Here is a 22,580-nt window from a genome sequence, read left to right on the forward strand (position 1 = left end):
TATTGGGCAGCCAGGAGCCAAATTACATTTCCCACAAAGAAGTTCTGACAGTACACACTTCTGCGTATGCTCAATTCCTGCAAGAACAAGGTTGTCTACCAATCTCCACACACAGTACCACAGAGCCCCTGACAATACACATTCACAGTGGGACACTGAAAGAAGTGGAGCGCTCCTCGATACCTGGGAGCCACCTCTCAGTGAAGGCAGATATTGATGATGTTGATATTTGGTGTGTTTGCTTAGTGCCAGTAGTTTGCTCTGGCACGTAGTGCTCGCATTCAGTGCTTGCATTTAGCATACTTGACATTTGGTAGTTCTCTCTTGCTGTGTTAATGTCTCGAATCCAACGGAAGTGAATGTTTCAAATAAGAAACGACATTTCTTCTTTTCAGGAATTGATGGATCTACCCTATATCCCTAGCAAAGACATTTGAATACTGTGTGTATTGAATACTGTGGCTGAACGGAAATGTATTCACACGCTTAGTGGCCACTTTATTAGGCACAGGAGGAAGCTGCTACAGTGGTTACTGAGTGTACTTCTTGACACTTGTGGCCTCCTGCTGTGGTCACCCATCCACTGCAAGGTTTGAGGTGTTTTGTGTTCAGAGATGCTCCTCTGCACACTACCGTTGTAATGTGGTTATCTGAGTTGCTGTTGCCTTCCTGCGATCTTGAACACTCTGGCCGTGCTCCTCTAACCTCTCTCATTAACAAGGCATTTTTGCCCTCAGACCTGCTGTTCACTGGATTTTGCTTGTTTTATGCATGCTTCTCTGTGAACTCTGGAGACTGTTGTGTGTGAAAATCCCAGGAGATCAGAAGTTTCTGAGATACTCAAACCTGCCCATCTGGCACCAACAATCATTCCACAGTCAAATTCACTTAGATCACATTTCTTCCCAACTCTGATGATTAGTCTGAACAACAACTGAACCTTTCAACCATGTTTCAACGAATTGCTGCCACATGATTGTCTGATTAAATATTTGCATTAATGAGCAGGTATACAGGTGTACCTAATAAAGTGGCCACTGAGTATAAGTGCACGTGTTATAATTCCTATAAAAATGACTCACTGGCTTCACCCACTGACACTGAAGAAACACTCCAAGGATCTTCTGTGAATGCTCTCACAATTAAGTTTCTAGCTCGACTGCTTCCCCTGTTCAAACAGTTAACGTAAATAAGAAGTTACATACCTGTGTGAAGCTGTAGACCAGAGGACTGTGAACTAATGCAGCCATTTTTTGCTGCCCTCACAGTTACTGTGTAGGAGTGGCCACATTGTAGCTGTGTGAATTCACACTTGGTGTCTTGTGTGTTGCGGAAGACTGTGTATCCATCACTGGTCTCTGCTAGTGCAATGTACAATGTTGCTTCTTCACTTCGAGACCACGATACCAAGAGACTGTTAAAGTGACAGTCGGGATAGCCAGAAATGATCACAGGTGGGCAAGGTGCTGTCAACGTAGGGGGAAGAAACACAGACTCTGGAGATATAACTGTGCAGTATCTCTTGATGATTTTAAATATGTCAGATGTAAATCTATAGCAGCTTCTTAACAATAATCCAGCAACAAATTATACCATGCAACATCAGTGATTCAGATTTCACAGTAAGGTTTAGGAGGAATGGTGCACCTGGTCATCTAGACTGAAGCTGCCCACAACGTTTTATGGGGCTTGAGAGCACAGATTTCCTCATGTGAATTTGTTCCTAATCTCAGGATTCTGAGGGATAAGGTGGACGTGCACTTGGAAAGACATGGGTTGATTAGCACAGCTTCATGCATGGGAGTCTAATGAAGCTGAAGTTTCTGAAGAAGTAACCTTAGCATCAATGAGAGCTGAGCAGTAGATGAGGTCCATAAGGACCAGTGAGCTCTTTGATAATGCTCCGTATGCTAGGTAGGTGTTTTGGAAAGTTAGATCTCATGGGGTTCGGGAAGAACTAGCTAACTGGATAAAGAATTGGCTTGATAGTAGGAAGGTTGTTTTTCTAACCGGATACCCATGACTAATGGCATTCACCAGGGTTCTGGGATAGGCCCATTATTATTTGTCATCTATATCAATGACTTGGGTGAAAAAGTACAAATGGTTAGTTAGCTTGCAGATGGCACTAAAATTGTTGGGGTTGTAGGCAGTGAGATACTTATCAGGAATTACAGAGGGGTGCTGATCAGTTCTGTAAGTGGGCTAAGGAACAGCAAATGGAGTTTAATTTAGGTAAGTGCAAGGTGTTGCCAAATGTGTTGTTCAATCACTATACACCATGGAGCCACTAAAGACTCAGACTGCACATTTTCTGCTGATTCCACCAATAGGCCAAAGATGCACATGAGGGGATCCCTGGGAGGTGCTTTAAATAATTCTGGTCTATCTGTGCACCTGCTGACACTGTCAGTTTTATACAGCACTCATCCTACAGCAAGTTCTCGGTCATTGCTATGGATTGCTGAATTAAAAGTTAGGTTCAATCACAGAAAAGAATACCATTTGTTTTATTGCCAGGGTCCGGAGGATCAAAAATGGTTGAGAGATGGACTGAGGTTTTTCAATTAAACTGAAAGTCTTATTTAATATGTTTTCATGTGTTTTCAGTTCATGGGTTACTTTTTTAATCTTTGAAACTCCTTGTCAATGTTCTATGTTCAAATTTTGGAAAATATCCCTTAGCCTAGTAAGTTCAAATTGACTGGAAAATTTTCAGTGGTCCAAGAAAAGAGAACAATGTGATAAATTTGCCAAGAAAACTTCTAGTCTAGAATGCCATACCTGTCTCAAGATCAACAGCTAGGCTTTGGATACTGCTGCACTTCTCATTAAAAGCAGTCACAGTGATCGAATAATTGTGGCCACATGGTAAATCCTGGAACATGCAGTTAGGCTGTTGTGCTTTACAAGAGTAGATCAGACCACTGCTCATCTGTGCTGTTGCTGTGTATGCCAACACCCTGGCACCAGGACTCCAGTGCACCGAGGCATCATTTGTGGCACAATCCAAATTGACATTCACATTCTGTGGAACACAGGGTGCTTCACGTTCAGAGAGAGAGAGATGGAAGGAAAACAGAAATGGCAATTAAAGTGTGAATACTGGAACTTCTTAAGCACCAGTTCAGCTCTCCACATTCACCGCTAATTTTTTATTCATAAACAAGCAACGAAAATACATGGCTGCCTTTCACTGGAATTGTACCACAGCTACTAATACAGTCACTGGACCTTAATGTCTGATTGTTATGGGGAACTCCGTTGGTACTGCTACAATCAGGCGAGCATCCTGATCTTAACCAGAACGACTATGATACGTTTGACAAAATATGCTTTGCATTAACTAAGACAAGTTATGCAATATTATCAGTACCTGTTTCAGTCTGCAAACGTGAGCCCTTGGAGTTTATGCACTCAGTGCTTGTAGCGCGTATGATTATGTTATACGACTGACCACATCGCAGGTTCGTGAACTGGCAGCTTGTTGCTGTGGTGTTGAGTGAAACAACGTGCCCATCGCTTCCTTCTGCAGTAACAACATGTGCTCCTGCTATGGCTCTGGCAGACCAGGACACCACAAGGGCATTATCGCCACAGTTCAAGTTTCCAGTCACATTCCATGGCTTGCAATCTGATATATTTCAACATGCAAGAGAAAAACGGTGCAGCTAAATCCAAGAAGTAATTATGAAACGTATTATCATTACTATTTGTCATCTATATCAAAGATCTGGGTGAAAAAGTACAAGCAGTAGTTAACATGCTTGCAGATGGAACCAAAATTGTTGAGGTTGTAAGCAGTGAATATATTTATCAGGTATTACAGAGGGATGCTGATCAGTTGTGTAAGTGGGCTAAGGAACGGTAAATGGAGTTTAATTTAGATAAGTGCAAGGTGTTGTTTAATCACTATACACTATGGAGCCATTAAAGAGTCAGACTATCAACAAATTTTAAGCTTTTCATTTATTTTTAGTGTGATAATACTGATACTATATTGAAAAAAAAGTATCATTGGAATACATTTCACTATTGCCTGATTGTTGGCAAATAATAGCATAAAATCTCGGAGATACAAACTGAATGGTAACACTTACCTAAGTTTGAAATATCTCCAAAAACCGTGGTCCGGTTACTCTCACACTTTTCATTGACTGCTTTCACAGTCACGGTGTAGTCTTGTCTGCACGGCAGATTTGTGATCTCACAGGAAGTTTGCTGCGTGTTACAACTGTATGACCACTCATTGGGATCTGTGACTGATGCCGTGTAGGAAATGGCCCCCGGGCTGGAATCCCACGACAGTGAAGCAGTGCTCGTGGCACAGTCCAGCTGGGCATCCACGTTCTGCGGAATGCATGGAGCTATAAAGAGAGGAGAAAATGAAAGCTCAGTTTTAACTGCAACTAAAAAAGGCAACAAAGCTCAGCCTTCTAGTAAAAAAAATTAAAAACCAGCGCATGCAAAACCAGAGAAAACCAACAAGGCTTGATTTGCTGTTGTTGCTTTGTCACTTGCTGTGTTCTGCATTGTCGTCTCCTGTGTTGTTGCGACGAGCATGGTGCATGTAAGCTGCGTTGGCGCTGGAATGCGCAGGTGCATGATGTCAGCCAGTTGAGCGCGAAAAGAAGGCAGCCATATCCAGTGGGCAGCGTTGGGAGCGGGCAGCAGAGTGAAAGGGCTTTGGCTCCACGGGCTTCGGCGGTAACGGGACGAGGTGAGGCAGTTGTTGATTGCAAAAGGAGGTAGTATGTGTGTGAGGCCAGTTTTCTGTGCTTGGTGTCAGATGTAGGAGGTCCTGGAGCCTCCCGACGTCCCGGACGGCCACATCTGCACCCGGTGCATCGAGATGCAACTCCTAAGGGACCGTGTTAGGGAACTGGAGCTGCAGCTCGATGACCTTCGTCTGGTCAGGGAGAGTGAGGAGGTGATAGAGAGGAGTTATAAGCAGGTGGTCACTCCGGGGCCATGGGGGACAGAGAAATGGGTTACAGTCAGGAGATGGAAGGGGAAGAGACAGGTACTAGAGAATACCCCTGTGGCTGTACCCCTTGACAATAAGTAATCCTGTTTGAGTACTGTTGGGGGGGGGACAGCCTACCTGGGGGAAGCGACAGTGGTCGCGCCTCTGGCACAGAGTCTGACCCTGTGGCTCAGAAGGGTAGGGAAAGGAAGAGGATGGCAGCAGTGATAGAGGACTCTATAGTCAGGGGGTCAGACAGGCGATTCTGTGGACACAGGAAAGAAACTTGGATGACTGTTTGCCTCCCAGGTTCCAGGGTCCGGGATCTTTCTGATCGTGTCCAAGATATCCTGTGGCGGGAGGGAGAACAGCCAGAGGTCGTGGTACATATTGGTACCAATGACATAGGTAAGAAAAGGGAAGAGGTCTTGAAAGAAGAGTACAGGGAGTTAGGAAGGAAGTTGAAAAGCAGGACAGCAAAAGTAGTAATCTCGGGATTACTACCTGTGCCATGCGACAGTGAGAATAGGAATAGAATGAGGTGGAGGATAAATGTGTGGCTGAGGGATTAGAGCAGGGGGCAGGGATTCAGATTTCTGGATCATTGGGACCTCTTTTGGAGTGGGTGCGACCTGTACAAAAAGGATGTGTTGCACTTGAATCCCAGGGGGACCAATATCCTGGCGGGCAGGTTTGATAGTGCTGTTGGGGAGGGTTTAAACTAGTTTGGCAGGGGAGTGGGAATCAGAATGTGAGTGCAGGGATTAAGGTAGAAGGACAAGGGCATGATGCTAAGAGTTCTGAGTTGATGAGGAAGGACAGGCAGGGGACAGGACATAATTGTAGCCAGTTAAAGAGGTTGAAATGTGTCTATTTCAATGCTAGGAGTATTAGAAACAAGGAGGATGAACTTAGAGCATGAATTAGTACGTGGAACTATGATGTTGTGGCCGTTACTGAAACTTGGTTGGAGGAAGGGCAGGATTGGATGATGCAGGTCCTGGGGTTCAGGTGTTTTAAAAGGAATAGGATGGGGGTTAGAAAAGGGTGGGGAGTGGCATTGCTGGTCAGGGATAGAAAGGGCTATAGAAACGGCTATAGAAAGGGAGGACACTGCAGAAGGAGTGTCCATGGAGTCAGTCTGGGTGGAAGTCAGAAATAGGAAGGGATCAATCACTGTGCTGGGAGTAGTCTATAGGCCCCCAAATAGCCCTTGGGACACCGAGGAGCAGATAAGTGGCAGATTTTGGAATGGAGCAGGAAATACAGGGTAGTAGTTATGGGTGATTTCAACTTCCCTCATATTGACTTGCACCTCCTGAGTGAAAGTGGGGTAGATGGGGCTGAATTTGTCAGGTGTGTTCAAGAAGGATTCCTGACATAGTATGTGGACCAGCCAACGAGAGGAGAGGCCATACTGGATCTAGTTCTGGGTAATGAACCTGGTCAGGTGACAGACCTCTTGGTGGGGGAGCATTTTGGTGAGAGTGACCACAGCTCCCTTAGCTTCAGCATAGCTATGGAAAGGGATAAAATCAGACAAAATGGTAAAGTGCTTAACTGGGGAAGGGCTATCTTTGAAGGGATGAGGCAGGAACTAGTGAGAGTAAATTGGAAACAGATGTTCAAAGGGGAAAGCACAAAAGTAATGTGGGAGAAGTTTATGACCACCTGAGCTGGGATCAGGATAAGTTTGTCCCACTGAGGCAAGGAAAAAATGGTAGGAAAAGGGAACCGTGGCTGACGAAACATGTGAGGCAACTTGTCAAGAGGAAAAAGGAAGCATATGTTAGATATAAGAAGCAAGAAGTAGAGGGGCTTATGAGAAATTTAGGGTAGCCAGGAAGGAGCTAAAGAAAGGATTTAGGAGAGCTCGAAGGGGGCATGAGAAGGGCTTGGCATGTAGGATTAAGGAGAACCCCATATGCATATGTGAAGAATAGGAGGATGACAAGAACAAAGGTGGGACCACTAAAGGATAAAGAGGGCAACATGTGCCTGGAGGCAGAGGAGGTTGGGGAGGTCCTAAATGAATACTTTGCTTCAGTATTCACAAGTGAAAAGGATCTTGATCAGGATGAGGTCAAAGTAGAGCGGGCCTGTGTGCTGGACAACGTGGAGATTAGGGAAGAAGAAGGGCTGGATCTTCTTAAAAGCATTAAGATTGATAAATCCCCAGGGCCGGATATGATACACCCCAGGTTGTTGTGGGAATTGAAAGAAGAGATCGCAGGAGCATTAGCCATGATCTTTGAATCCTCTTTGGCTGCAGGGGAAGTGCCAGAGGACTAGAGAATGGCAAATATAGTTCCCTTGTTTAAAAAAGGCAATAGGGAGAAACCTGGGAACTATAGACCGTGAGTCTTACATCAGTGGTATGCAAACTACTGGAAAGGATTCTTAAGGATAGGATCCATGAGCATTTGGAGAAGTACAGTCTACTCATGGATAATCAACATGGCTTTGTGAAGGGAAGATCGTGTCTCACAAGTCTGATTGAGTTTTTTGAAGAGGTAACAAAAGAAATTGATGAGGTTAGGGCAGTGGATGTGGTCTACATGGACTTTAGCAAAGCATTTGACAAGGTCCCTCATGAGAGACTCATCCAGAAAGTCATGAGGCATGGGATAAGTGGAACCTTGGCTGTTTGGATAAAAAATTGGCTTAAAGGAAGAAAGCAGAGGGTAGATGTGGAAGGAAAGTATTCTGCCTGGAGGTCAGTAACTAGTGGAGTGCCGCAGGGATCTGTCCTGGGACCCCTGCTATTTGTGATTTTTATAAATGACCTGGATGTAGAGGTGGAAGGATGGGTGAGTAAGTTTGCGGATGACACGAAGATTGGAGGAGTTGTGGATGGAGGTATAGGTGGTTGAAGGTTACAAGAGGATATAGACAGGCTGCAGAGTTGGGCAGAAAAATGGCAGATGGAGTTCAATCCGGACAAATGTGAGGTCATGCATTTTGGAAGGACAAACCAGAAGACTGAGTACAGGATTAATGGTCAGTTACTTAAGAGTGTGGATGAACAAAGGGACCTTGGGGTTCTAATCCATACATCCCTCAAGGTCGCTGCACAGGTTGATAGGGTAGTTAAGAAGGCCTATGGGATGCTAGGCTTCATTAACAGGGGGATTGAGTTCAAGAGTAGAGAGGTCATGTTGCAACTCTACAAATCTCTGGTGACAGCGCACTTAGAGTATTGTGTTCAGTTCTGGTCACCACATTATAGGAAGGATGTGGAAGCTATGGAGAGGGTGCAGAGGAGATTTACCAGGATGTTGCCTGGATTGGAGAACAACTCATATGAAGCAAGGTTAGCAGAGCTGGGACTTTTCTCTTTGGAGCATAGAAGAATGAGACGGGACTTGATAGAGGTCTACAAGATTATGAGAGGCATAGATAGGGTGGATAGTCAGTACCTGTTTCCCAGGGTATCAATAGCAAACACCAGAGGGCATATGTACAAAATTAAGGGAGGGAAGTTTAGGGGAGACATCAGGGGTAAGTTTTTTACACAGAGGGTTGTGAGTGCCTGGAATGACTTGCCAGGGATGGTGGTGGAGGCTAAAACATTAGGGATATTTAAGAGCCTCTTGAACAGGCACATGGATGAAAAGAAAATGGAGGGTTATGGGGTAGTGTGGGTTTAGTACATTTTTTAAGGATTATATGGGTCAGTACAACACAGAGGACTGAAGGGCCTGTACTGTGCCGTAGTGTTCTATGGTTCTATGGAATGTGTGGCGTCAATTGCGGGCTGCCCCCGGCACATTCTTAGGTAACACAAACCACACATTTCACCAAATGTTTCAATGCACATGTGATAAGTAATTCTGAATCCCAAACTTCCTTTCACATAACACCATTAACAGGGTAATATGTCCCAAGGTGCTGCAGTGGATGCCATATTCAGATATATTCAGTCAGAAGGCCATTTATCAGTAATAACAAACACAAATGACAATAACAAATAAACTATCGGGACTCTGAGGACTTGTGGAAACTGTGTGGTGGTTTCTTTCAAACTTATAGTCTTTTAACACCTTTGGACTATTTTTACTGTGCCCATGGTCTGTTTTTTTTTTATCAATTATGGTACTGTCTGCACTGTTGTAACTATATGTTAACTATAACTATATGTAACTATGTGGTTTTGTGTAGGTCTTGTAGCTTTAGTTTTGGTTTGTTGGGTGGTAGAGTTGGTCTCCTGACTTGGTGTGTGTCTGGGTAGTCTTGTTTTGTCTGGTGGATTTGGAGCTCCTTTCCAGGGACCGCACTAAGATGGTAGTGCGATATTAATACACAGCAGCCTCTCCGGACTCTGGCTTTGGGGATTACCAAACGTTATGTGGATTTTCTAGTGTAGTCTGTTTTGTCGTGTGTTTTTGTGATATCATTCTGGAGGAACGTTGTCTCATTTTTTAACTGCATTGCATTTGTGGTTTCTAAATGACAATAAACTGAAACTGAACTGAACAACGTTCATTCTCCATTACAATCATTATAGCAAGTAAATACAGCAGACGGGCTTGATCCAGCACTTGTGCCCAGCGCTATACCCCCCAGCTGCACTCACGTTTCATAAACCTGTGAGTACAGTTAACCTTAAGGCCTCACCAGCATGGCCACCCCAGCTCAGAGTGGTCCACAAATGAGAACTAGGCATCATGGCCAGTTCCCAAGATCCCATTCTCCAACGATCTCGATGACCTCTTGACAGTTTGCTACAGTGTCGGCAGGGTTTGCATTTATTTGCGACTACTACAGGCAATTTATATACCAGGCCACATTTTGCATTTAGATTCCACAGTCATTATTTGTTTAATCAAATTTACAACATAAAAAACCTCTGTAGTTATGATTAATGCTTGGCTAAATCTTCAGCTTACCTGTCACAAAACGAACTGGAGAACTTTGTGAACTGTTGCACAGGTAATTTGAAGCAATGACAGTTGATGTGTACACCTGGCCACACTTCAGGTCTGGAAGCCAGCAGTTTGTGTGCAACGAGGCACACATCATTTGAGTCCCATCACTTCCGTTGGCCGAGACCATGTAGTTAATTGCCCCATCATACTTATCCCATATGACATTCACTGTATTTGTGTCGCAGTCCAACTGTGTATGAACATTTGCTGGGGTGCAGGGTGCTGGAGAAAAGGATAATTATTTAGGAAAGTGTGGCCTGTTGAATTGTTCAACGCAGTGCAAGTTTCCCTGCTGTATTTCACCACTATCTAGTCAATGATTACCACCGTCTCTACTAAAAATAATCATATAAAGCTCTCTCTTCTAAATATAGCCATAAAAATATTTTACACTCATCATTTCTCTTATTAATAAACAGAATCCTAGCCTCACGATAGGTTATAATACACCAGCAAAACTTACCCCATTCGTAAGATGTGTTGTCAGAAACACTTTTGAGTTATAATTTAGATTTTGCCACATTTCAAACAATTTATTTCAGTCGATTAAATGTCTTCAACACACATTTATAAAATCTCCCTTAATTCCTAGTATTACTATAAAACTAATGTCAGACTTACAGCTAGGTTCATTACTGCTGTTACTATTGCTAACTGTCACCTAATCCTTGACGGTCTTCTTGACAGGACGGATGTGAAAAGGAAGTTTACTCTTGTCAGTGAACCCAAAACTCGGGATCACTATTTAACAATAAAAAGCCCTCCATATAAAGCAAAGATGAGAAAGCTTTTCTCAAGCGCACATTGAAGGAAACTCGGAATTAAAGCGAAGCAGATGTACACATGGTGGTCCATCCTACCTGTTTCTCCAATGGCGTAGTAAGATCTGCCGCTGTCACATTCATTATCATAAGCAATGACAAATACAATGAACCCTATGCCACACGGTGGCTTGGAGATGGCACAGCTGGTCGTGGAAGAGCTACAGTTGTACTTGCTTCCATTCGTTCCCACTACTTCCACCTCGTATGTCTGGGCCCCCAGTGCCAGTTCCCATGAAATGGTTAAAATGTCAGAAGAGCAGTCACTGGAGGCTTTCACATCTTCTGGTATACAAGGGGCTGCAAAGAAAATGAAGCTGGTGAGACCATTCCGATGGAATGAAAACCTCATCGTCTCACACTTTTTCCTAAGTTCCTTCTCAACATCCTCCCTCTTGTCCTGCACAATTAGTTACACTGTGTTTGCTTTCACAGTCTACCTGAATTAACTACCTGAATCCCCTACTATCAGCATCCTGGGGGTTACCATTGACAGGAAACTGAACTGGTCTGGCCATATAAACACCGTGGCTCCCAGAGCAGGTCAAAGGCTAGGAATTCTGTGGCGTGTAACTCACCTCCTGACTCCCCAACGCCTGTCCACCATCTACAAGGCTCAGGTCAGGAGTGTAATGGAATACTTGCCACTCACCTGCTTGAGTACAGCTTCATCAACACTCAAGAAGCTTTACACCATCCAGTACAAGGCAGCCCACCTGATTGGTACCCCCTCCACAAGCATCCAATCCCTGCACTATCGACAAACGGTTGCAGCAGTGTGTACTATCTACAAGATGCACTGCAACAACACATCAATGTACCTAAGGCAGCACCTTCCAGACCCATGACCACTACCATCTGGAAGGACAAGAACAGCAGATACCTGGGAACACCACCACTTGGAAATCCCCCTCCAAGTCACTCACCATCCTGACTCGGAAACGTTTTGCCGTTCCTTCATTGTCGCTGGGTCAAAATCATGGAATTCTCTCCCTAACAGCACTGTGGGTGTACCTACACCTCAGGGACTGCAGCGGTTCAAGAAGGCAGCTCATCACCACCTTCTCAAGGGCAACTAGGGATGGGCAATAAATACTGGCTTAGCTGACAGTACCCACATCCTGTAAATGAATAAATAACTTTAAAAAAGTAGCCAGGCAAAGTTGACAGTAGAAGAGAAATTCCTTTCAGCACATTTGCAGGGGTTTGTATAGGTTACTTAGGAGCACAGTCCTTTTGCTGAAACCACTCACAAGAGCCTGAACTTTAAAATGCATATATTATCATGGATTTCATAAGCAGGTACATACAGTTGCATATAGGAAGTTTAAGATGTACCAAAATTATGCATTTATTCAGCATTAATTAGAATATTGAATCTAAAACAGAGCAGATGAAAAGGCCCAAGTGAAAGGTAAGTGTCAAACTTTCAATATGAGTGGAGGAAAGTTTACGGGTGCTGCCAGACTTTGCTGTTTTTTTAACATTGATAACAAAATGTACTGCTGGGGCTGGGTGGCAGAGTCTGTCACAATAGGATATTTAAGAGACATGGATTTTAAGAAAAATTAAGGGTTATGGTCTATGTAGAAGGGAATGGTTAGACTGATTGTGAAATAGGTTTATATGGGTCAGCACAATGTCATGGGCTGAAGGGCCTTACATTGCTGTACTGTTCTGTTCTGTGTTCTAAAACTAGTGAGGAAGGAAGCAGGTCAGCCTCAATCCCAAGGGAACACTCAAGTACAGAGTGTTATCCAATGTTGTCATCTCTGATGGTAGTTGTTCTGAATGCTTAATAGATACTAATTTTAGCCACAGTTCAAGTTTTGCTGCTGCAGCGATAGCCAGATTTCTTGTACTCCGGTGTAGTGGTTCACTGCTTTGCATCCGTCCACTGGTCAGCACATCACAACACAGCAGCTGCAAATCCTGCTGACTGAATCAAAGCAACAGCTTGTGGAGGAACACTGGGGTCTCCTCAGTGCACATCACTGGGCCCTGTTTTTGCTGGATTCCAAGAAGTGGAGTCCTCCACATCTAAATGAGGTAAATGATAGGACTTCTTTGGTGATTCTGAGTCAAGAGGACTAGACAAGAGACATATGGTCCAAATTAAGGTAGAAATATTAATACTGATATTATAAAGAATCAGCACAAACAACAAAGAGCTGATTGTGGACTTCAGAAAGAGTAAAACGTGAGAACACACCCAGTCCTCACAGAGGGATCAGAAGTGGAGAGAGTGAGCAATTTCAAGTTCCGAGGTGGTAATATCTCTGAGGACCAAACTTGGTCCCTAAACATCGATGCAGCTATAAAGAAGGCAAGATAGCAACTATATTTCAATAGGAATTTGAGGAGACTTGGTATGTTACCTAAAACATCCACAAATTTCTATAGGTGTAGCTTGGAGAGCACTCTGACTGGCTGCATCACTGTCTGGTATGTGGAAAAGGGCTACTGTTCAGGATTGAGGTAAACTGCAGAGAGTTGTAAAATTAGTCAGCTCCATCATGGGCACCAGATTCTGTAGTATCCAAGACATCCTCAAGGAACAATGCCTTAAAAAGGCAGTGTCCGTCATTAAAGACCCCCATACCCAGGACACGCCCTCTTCTCATTGTTACTATCAGGAAGGAGGTACAGAAGCCTGAAGGCACACACTCAGCGATTCAGGAACAACTTCACTCATCTGCATCCAATTTCTGAATGAACAATTGAACCCCTGAACACTACCTGACTACTTTTTAAATTTCTGTTTTTACACTACTTACTTAACTATTTAATACACATGTGTATATACTTACTGTAATTCAGATTTTTTTCTATTTTATCATGTAGACTGATAATATTGAACTGCTGCTGCTAAGTTAACAAATTTCATGACACATGCCAGTGATAATATACCTGATTCTGATTTGCTCATCTACCTTATATGCAAAAAGCTTTTCACTATTCTACAACACAGCAGCATAAAGAGCCACTACCAAGTTTAATCACTGAATATCAATACAGTTGAATATAATCAGAGTAATTGATTGATTAGAATTGTTCTACGGATTACGGGAGAAATTATAACCCATCTCAGCCATCAGGAAACAAGTGAGATAGAGTGGAACACGAGTTTTATATACTTCTGTGAAGTGGCATGGTAACACAGTGCTTAGCATAAAGCTATTACAGCATCAGTGACTGGGATTCAATTCCTGTCGCTGCCTGTAAGGAGTCTGTATGTTTTCTGTGGTGACATGATGTGTCATGTGTAAGAACGTGACTGGACGGAGTTCTGAGCATGCGCAGAAATGACAGAATGATTGAGAAACTTGTATGGTTAAAAATGTGGTTGCTGTTTCCTGTTAAATAAAGTTCTAGTTATATTCTTCTAGAATATGGGTTGCTCTCAGTAACTCATGGCACGTATAAAGAACACAACATGGTGTCAGAAGTCGGTCTGGAGGAAAAATACGTTCACTAAACACGGGAGAAGCAAAGATAATCAAAAAAAAAGAGCGCAAACTTTTTTAGTGTTTGCTAACAGCTTTAAAAATGGAAGCTTTGCAACCTCCGAAAACACTTCAACTGACTCAGAACGTAGCTGAGAACTGGAAAAAATTCAAACAACGTTTTGAAATTTATTTATCGGTGATTGGAGCAGAAAATAAAACGGAAAAAACGAGAGCTGCGATCCTACTCCATGTGATTGGTGATGACACAATTGAGGTGTTTTACTTTTACTTTACTTTCATTTTACTTTTGGGAATGGAGATAATTTGAATCTAAAAGCGATAATCGACAAGTTTGAAGCCTTTTGTATACGGAAGCGCAATGTGACGTATGAACGGTACAAATTCTTTACAAGCAAGCAGAAAGGTGGTTCGACGATTGATCAATTTGTTACGGAATTGAGAAACCACAGTAAAACATGTGAGTTTGCAGAGCTGATGGACTCTCTCATTAAAGACAGAATTATTTGCTGCATTCTGGATGATGCTCTGAGAGAAAGACTCTTAAGAGAACCAGACGTAAATTTGGAAAAAGCTTTGATTCTCTGCAATGCTTTGGAGACCGTGATGTCACAGGTTAAAGAGCTTTTTATTGAGAGCTGCGTAGGCGCTGTGGAAAAGTGCAAACAGTTAGAGAAAATAATAAAATGGCAACAAAACCAACAGGGAGCAAGACGTCATCTGAAAGAAAAAACTTTGTGATTACTATGGGCAGCAGCACCGACCTAAAAAGTGTCCAGCGTATGGAAAATGGTGCAATCACTGCGGTAAGAGTAATCATTTTTTCACGCTGTTGCAGCAGTAGAAAGGAAATAAAACATGTAAATGCAGTGCTTGAAAATGAACGTGCAGAGTTTTATATTGATGTGCTTTGTGAAAATAAACAAAGTAAGAATGCCATTGCAAGTGAACCAAAACAATATTCTGTTTAAATTGGATACTGGAGCACAAGTAAATGTTCTTGCAGAATCTGAGTTTAATGCATTAAAGCCAAGACCAAAGTTACATCAGACAAACATAAAAGTGGCTGGGTATTCAGGTGCAGACATTCCAGTTAAAGGAACATGTGTGGCAAAAGTATCACACAAAAATATTGAGCACACGCTTTCATTTGTGGTAGTGCCAAGGAATGTACAGTCAATACTGGATCTATCTGCCTGTGAGAGACTGAATTTGGTGAAAAGAGTCTTGTCCTGGACAGTGACACAGTCAGAATACAGTGACTTGATGAAAGAGAGAAAGAGAACAGAATTTGATTCTAACACGGCAAAAGTAAAGTAAGTCATAAAGAAAGCTCCCAGACCCATCCCTTTGTTACCAGCATCTGACAAAGCATTGACGCCAAAACCAAACTTGTCAGTACAGTACAATACTGATCTGAAGCCAAAGAGTGACAAGAATCAGGACCCAATTGAAGAAGTGAAAGTGCAAGTGAAGGAATTGAGAACTTTGAAATGAAGAAGTCTCAGCATAAAAAAGAGATTACACCGTTAACAAGTGAATTGTGATTTCTTCACAAAGACCTCAAGAAAGAGCCAACTTCAGAGTTTCCATTAACTGATGCAGACCAGATGAAACATGAAAATAACAATGACACACAAGAAATGTGTGAACCACTTAGAAGGTCTACTTGTGTTTGTAAACCCCCAGAGAGACTGACAGAGACATGTTAAATTATACATTTGTTTTGATTAATGTTGCTAATTGTTTTCTTTTTAAGGAAAGGAAGATGTGATGACATCACGTGTCACGTGTAAGAACGTGATTGGACGGAGTTCTGAGCATGCGCAGAAATGACGGAATGATCAAGAAACTTGTATGGTTAAAAACGTGGTTGCTGTTAGCTGTTAAATAAAGTTCTAGTAATATTCTTCCAGAATATAGTTTGTTCTTGGTAACCTATGGTACGTATATCAATACAGTTGAATATAATTAGAGTAACTGATTGATTACAATTGTTCTATAGATTATGGGAGAAATTATAACCCATCTCAGCCATTCAGGAAACAAGTGAGATAGAGTGGAACACGAGTTTTATATGCTTCTGTGAAGTGGCATGGTAACACAGTGCTTAGCATAAAGCTATTACAGCATCAGTGACTGGAATTCAATTCCTGTTGCTGCCTGTAAGGAGTCTGTATGTTCTCCCCATGATTGTGAGGGCTTCCCTCAGGTGCTCCAGTTTCCTTCCACAGACCAAAGATGTACAGGTTAGTAGGTTAATTGGTCATGTGGGTGTAATTGGTCACATGGCCATTATTGGTCACATGGGTGTAAATGGGCTGAAACGGCCTATTACCATGCCGCAAATCTCTAAATCTAAATGTCATGAGCTTCCACTCATCTGATGTCAACGGAGTAAAATTGATGTTCCACCTAATCTCATGAGGTACCAAACAAGGAGTTAGATTCAAATATGCCCATGTCTCAAGCTGATGCTATTTTGCTACCTATTGTATGTAAATCATTGCACCACATTTGTTAAAAGCTATCTGAACAGAAGTACTTGTTATTGGGCTGCAGATGGGCAGCCCAATAACAAGTACAAAGCAATAAGGTCAACACGACTGACTATTGATTTCCAAGGGGAAAAAATAGATTCTGGTTAATATCTGAATATGATAACCTGACCTAGAGTGGAATAACAGGGCTTAAGAACACACCTGTGCGTATTGCAGTGGGGTCACTTGCATTACTCTTGCATTGGTCCCTTGATATTGCCTCAATTTTCAGTTCATACTTCAATCCACATTTGAAAAAGGTAAAGACACAGGAAGTTCCTCTGGTGTGGCATTTTTCTGTTGTCCCATCGGATGCCAGGGCAGTTACCCTGTACACGAAAGCTCCTCTCCTGGCTCTCCAGGAAGTCCACACGGTGTTACTATGGCAATCACGATCTACTTGGAAATTCTGAGGAGTGCAGGGCTCTACAGGTAATGAAAGAAGACTATTAGTTTATAGAGTGTAATGAGCACATGCTTTAAACTTCTCGTTACCTGTCATATAATATTGGTGATTAACATATCACAGCAATATTTGTTTAAATTATTACTATGTCAAGTCTTCTGCATTGAAGTAAGTACAACTAAATTCACTCTAAGTGTTTGCTCTGGCTTTTGACTCTTTCTAGTGCCTCGAGTTACAACTGTTTCTATTACAGCTCAAGTGAAGATGTTAATGTTTGTAAAGTCCATGACTTATCTAATACTTATTCATAAATAACTTAATCATATTCAGTACATCAAATGTCCATTTTATAAAGTTCTCTATTTACTCTTATAACTACCTTTCTTCAGTTATCCTCATTTGCCTTGATGACTTGGAGCATTCAACAGGCCTCTTCGTCTACAGTGTCTGTGTCAACCACGATGCCGAATGAAACAAATCCCCTCTGCCTGTACATGATTCATATCGCTCAATTCCCTGCATGTTATATGCCTGTTTAAATGCCTTTTAAGAGCCACTATCATGTCAGCTACCGCCAAGTACCCCTGGCAAAGCAATCCAAGCACCTACTACTTGTAAACACGAGGAAATCTGCAGATGCTGGAAATTCAAACAACAACACACACAAAATGCTGGTGGGACACAGCAGGCCAGGCAGCATCTATAGTGAGAAGCGCTGTCGACGTTTCGGGCTGAGACCCTTCGTCAGGACTCACTTTCTTCCCTTCGCTAACATCTGCCTGTATCACCAAGATCATCCTGCAAAGTGAAATTTGTTTCACACTTTTTACCACAGACTCTGCGCTGGCATCAACCTCTGTTATCAATTGAAACAATGGTGCGGTACCCAAAACTACATCTGCTCAAAAATTCAGCTGCTCAAACATAGCTCACATCATCCTATTCATTATCACTCCTTGATTGCCCAAACTGTAAGTTCTAGAATTCCCCTTTTGAACCAATTCATCCTGCTATTAAACCACTATACCTACTACTTGTAGCTAGGTAGGATACAAAGATCTCTGGCAAGGATCCAGCAATCTCTCTCAGTAACCTAGCATACGTCCCATTAGGCCCTGGGGACTCAATGTTCTTCAACAGACCCAACACCATCTCCTTCTTCATCTCAACATGCCCTCCATCACTGGCATACCCCATGCTGATCTCACTTTCCCTGACGCCCCTCTCGTTGTTGAACATTGATGCCAAGTACACGATCAGTATCTCATCCACTTCCTCGGGCTTCAGGCATAAATTCCCTCCTTCATCCTGGAATGGTCCTACTCTCCCCGGCTACCTTCCTGCCTTTCACGTATGTAATGAATGCCTCTCACTTTCCTTCTTGGTACCTCTTGGTGCTCCTAATTCCCTGTGTGTGTCCTTTCATGCTTTCTTTCTATTTCTTAAGGCCCTGTCGAATTTCAGTTTTCTATACCTCATACATACTTCCTTTTCCTTTCTGGCTACATGTACAACTCCACTATAGCAAATTCTGGTGAATAACTCACCTCACAGACAGTTAGCAATAAACAATAACTGTGGGCCTACCCAGCAAACACCCAGATCTCAAAAACATCACTTCAAAATTAATCTCCCTCACAAGCACGCAGTATAATAATCCAGTACTCTCTATGAACGTAAACGTACGCGTTTCAAATATTATGGGTGGACTTTCATTGGAGTTACACTCGTTGGTCTGAGCCACAACCGTTACTGAGTAACTTTCGCTGCAGCCCAATCCGGTAATTCGGCAAGTAGCAGCCGAGGAGGTGCAGATCAGAACTACACCACCACCGTTTCTGGCAACAGCTCGATAGTCCGTGGCACCGGGGCTGACTTTCCATGAGAGCACAGCTGAGTCGGCAAGGCAGCTGTAAATTGCTTTCACGTCTTGCACTGGACTTATCGCTGTTGAGACAAAATATACCCAACATCAACTTCTCTCCGACTTGAAAATTTAATAGCAGAAAACAAAGGAAAAACATTTGGTATTCATATAAACTTTGGGTTAAAAATCCAAATTTCAAGTTACCAGTGTGCCAATCGACAGTGTTATATGGATGAAACTCTGGTGCTGTCTGACAGATGCACCCTTACAGGGCAGTAATGCTGGCAGATTTCCGATGGTTTCTGCAATAGTCAATCCCTCACTAATTAGCATCTACTATAGGTCAAATGAAAACAAACAAGGAGAACGAACTGTACCCTATATTTATGCTCAAATCTGGGTCGTCATCTAGCCCAACAAGCAGGCACCGGCACTCAGAAAAAACGATCCTTTGGTTGTACTCCCCGTTTCTCTTCCATGCAGGCTTGGCCACCTTCCCTTTTCAAACGCAGCACCCTCCACACTCCCTTCATTTACGCTGACAGTCAGACTGAGGAACTTTGACCCCTGTCCGTATTGTGGCTGGATTTGCAGGAGCAGTCACCAACCAAAAACTATCAGTAATCCAGAAGTTACAAATGAAGGTCCTCAACCTTAAAAATTAACTCTGTTTCTGCTTGAGGGAGGCTGCCTAACCTGCTAAACATTTCCAACTTCCTGTTTCTATTTCAAAAGATACCAGTGTTGCTATTTGAGGCTGTACTTCTGACTCCATCTTGAGATCTACAGGAGAGTGCATGCGTGGGCAGTTTTGACTTACTTGTATTACCCACCCCCCCCCCCTCACCTCCACCCCTGGTGTTGAGCAGTCAGCCAGTCCATCCCACCCAGGTGAAGAGCAGCCAATTGAAAATTGCTTCTTCCTCCCAATTCTAGGTAGCCTTCTGCAAGGCAATGTTGCCTAACCCTTCCTTCACAGTCCCCTCCCTTGCTGAACAAACAGGCAGTCCCTCTCCATGTGACTCAGAAATACAAAATCACGAGGTAAACTATGACTGAAAGTTAAAGCACAAGCTCAGATTGGTTCCAAAGTGAGGCAGGAAAACTCTGATTGTATCATCTAATTTTCTTTTAATTAATTACTGGATGTAGGTGCACTTTTACCACATATGCCCGACTGCCCATGAATTGGGAGTTTGCTCGGCTGTTTCAAAAGAGAGTTAAGAATAAACCACATTCTTGTGAGTTTTCAGTCAAGTCTTGGCCAGATCAGATTGTTTTTCTGAGAGGACATTACTGAAACAATTAGGTTTTTGTTTACCATTGCTTAAAGTTAACTAAAGTTAACTTTCACAACTGCCATTGTATGGTACATATGTTTATCTCTGAATCATTAGCTTTTTCCTATTCCCAGAACATAACCATAGAGTCATTGTTTCATTAAATAGATTCTGTGCTAAAGAGGTATCACAGATGTAATTTGTTATAGGGAGAGAAGTGGGAGTTGGCACCTTCACCGTACACCTAGAGAGATCAGGGAGCCATCTTGTATTCTGGGTGCTCGTGTCATGGAATGTTCCAGCAGCAAACTAGGAAGTAGATTAGAAGTCAGTAGAGTTGCTCCACTGTCTGGATAGAATCAAAATTCCTGAATGAGCAAAACAGAGGGAACACTGGGTTTCTTTGATAATAATGAATTGATTCTGAAATCTGTGATTCATCTGGGAGCAAGCTGCAGGAAAATGTACCCCAAGGAAGATAAATAGCAAACAATATAGATTCAAATGTAAAGATCAATTTAGTTACTCCTCTACTGAGTCAACATTATTTAGCATTAGTTTCAATAGAATAAACACTAAAATGCAGTTTCTACATTTTACTTACATTCAGTTGTATAATGTATAGATGTGCCTTCTCCAAAAAGTTTGAAATCATTCAGTGACTTTATGGTGATGGTGTAATTAGTACATAGTGCAAGATTATTTAGTATTATAAAATTAGTAAATATATTTGTAGTTATTCCATCAGAAGAGTCTTCAGAATTCTTATGCACTGTTACTTCATACTGGAATACTTTAGCAACTGGATTCCAACTTAACCGGATTGCAGTTTTACCAAGAACTGTGACTTTGATGTTGGATGGAGGCATCACCACTGTAAATAAAAAAGGTACATTAACTGTCAGGGTATTTTAACATTTTAGTCTTCACATAGGAAACACTATTCCATGCACTCACCACTCTCTGAGTAAAAAACTTACCCCTGACATCTCCTCTGTACCTACTCCCCAGCACCTTAAACCTGTGTCCTCTTGTGGCAACCATTTCAGCCCTGGAAAAAAGCCTTTGACTATCCACATAATCAATGCCTCTCATCACCCTGTACACCTCTATCAGGTCACCTCTCATCCTCTGTCGCTCCAAGGAGAAAAGGCCGAGTTCACTCAACCAATTCTCATAAGGCATGCTCCCCAATCCAGGCAACGTCCTTGTAAATCTTCTCTGCACCCTTTCTATGGTTTCCACATCCTTCCTGTAGGGAGGCGACCAGAACCGAGCACAGTACTCCAAGTGGGGTCTGACCAGGGTCCTATACAGCTGCAACATCACCTCTTGGCTTCTAAACTCAGTCTCATGATTGATGAAGGCCAATGCATTGTATGCCTTCTTAACCACAGAGTCAACCTGTGCAGCTGCTTTGAGTGTCCTATAGACTCGGACCCCAAGATCCCTCTGATCCTCCACACTGCCAAGAGTCTTACCATTAATACTATATTCTGCCATCATATTTGATCTTTACCATGAATACTATATTCTGCCATCATATTTAACCTTACCATTAATACTACATTCTGCAATCATAGTTGACCTAAAAATTTTTCAACGATACAACTTTCCCAGATTTTAATCCACTCTTTTTGCAGGGTTTTTTGCTCCTCATATGTTAACTCCTTTATTCCCAGAATAATTCTTGTGAACCTCCTCTGGACCCTCTCCAATGGCAGCACATCATTACTTAGATAAGGAGCCCAAAACTGCTCACTCCAAGTGCATTCTGACCAACGGTTTATAAAACCTCGGCATTGTATCCTTGCCCTTATATTCTAGTCCTCTTGAAATAAATGCTAACATTGCGTTTGCTTTCCTTATCGCCAAATCAACCTGCAAGTTAACTCTTAGGGAATCCTGTGCAAGGACTCCCAAATCATTTTCCAACTCTAATTTTGAATTTTCTCGCCATTTAGAAAATAGTCTACGCCTTTATTTCTTCTACAAAAGTGCATGAATCAAAATCAGAAACAGAATCAGGTTTATTATCACCGGCATGTGACGTGAAATTTATTAACTTAGCAGCAGCAGTTCAATGCAATACATAATGTAGAAGAGAAAAAATAAATAAAAATAAAAATAATAATATAAATGAACAAGTAAATCAATTACAGTATGTGTATATTGAATAGATTTAAAAAGTGCAAAAAACAGAAATACTGTATATTAAAAAAGTGAGGTAGTGTTCATGGGTTCAATGTCCATTTAGGAATCAGATGGCAGAGAGAAAGAAGCTGTTTCTGAATCACTGAGTGTG

General features: G+C 42.3%; 1 protein-coding gene across 1 annotated transcript in view; it reads right to left on the reverse strand.

The window, feature by feature from the left end:
- Positions 1 to 22,580, reverse strand: part of fndc7rs1 (fibronectin type III domain containing 7, related sequence 1) — a 157,518-nt gene that overhangs the window by 108,028 nt on the left and 26,910 nt on the right. Inside the window, exons 5-13 of the mRNA XM_073062451.1 lie at positions 20,880 to 21,149; positions 18,815 to 19,075; positions 16,885 to 17,148; positions 10,755 to 11,015; positions 9,856 to 10,116; positions 4,101 to 4,367; positions 3,377 to 3,634; positions 2,785 to 3,045; positions 1,206 to 1,466 (exon numbers count right to left, since the gene is read on the reverse strand). Coding sequence (XP_072918552.1) covers positions 1,206 to 1,466; positions 2,785 to 3,045; positions 3,377 to 3,634; positions 4,101 to 4,367; positions 9,856 to 10,116; positions 10,755 to 11,015; positions 16,885 to 17,148; positions 18,815 to 19,075; positions 20,880 to 21,149 — 2,364 coding nt within the window. The remainder of the gene's footprint in view (positions 1 to 1,205; positions 1,467 to 2,784; positions 3,046 to 3,376; positions 3,635 to 4,100; positions 4,368 to 9,855; positions 10,117 to 10,754; positions 11,016 to 16,884; positions 17,149 to 18,814; positions 19,076 to 20,879; positions 21,150 to 22,580) is intronic.

This window comes from Hemitrygon akajei, chromosome 12 (genome assembly GCF_048418815.1).
Source record: "Hemitrygon akajei chromosome 12, sHemAka1.3, whole genome shotgun sequence".
NCBI classification, from domain to species: Eukaryota; Metazoa; Chordata; class Chondrichthyes; order Myliobatiformes; family Dasyatidae; genus Hemitrygon; species Hemitrygon akajei.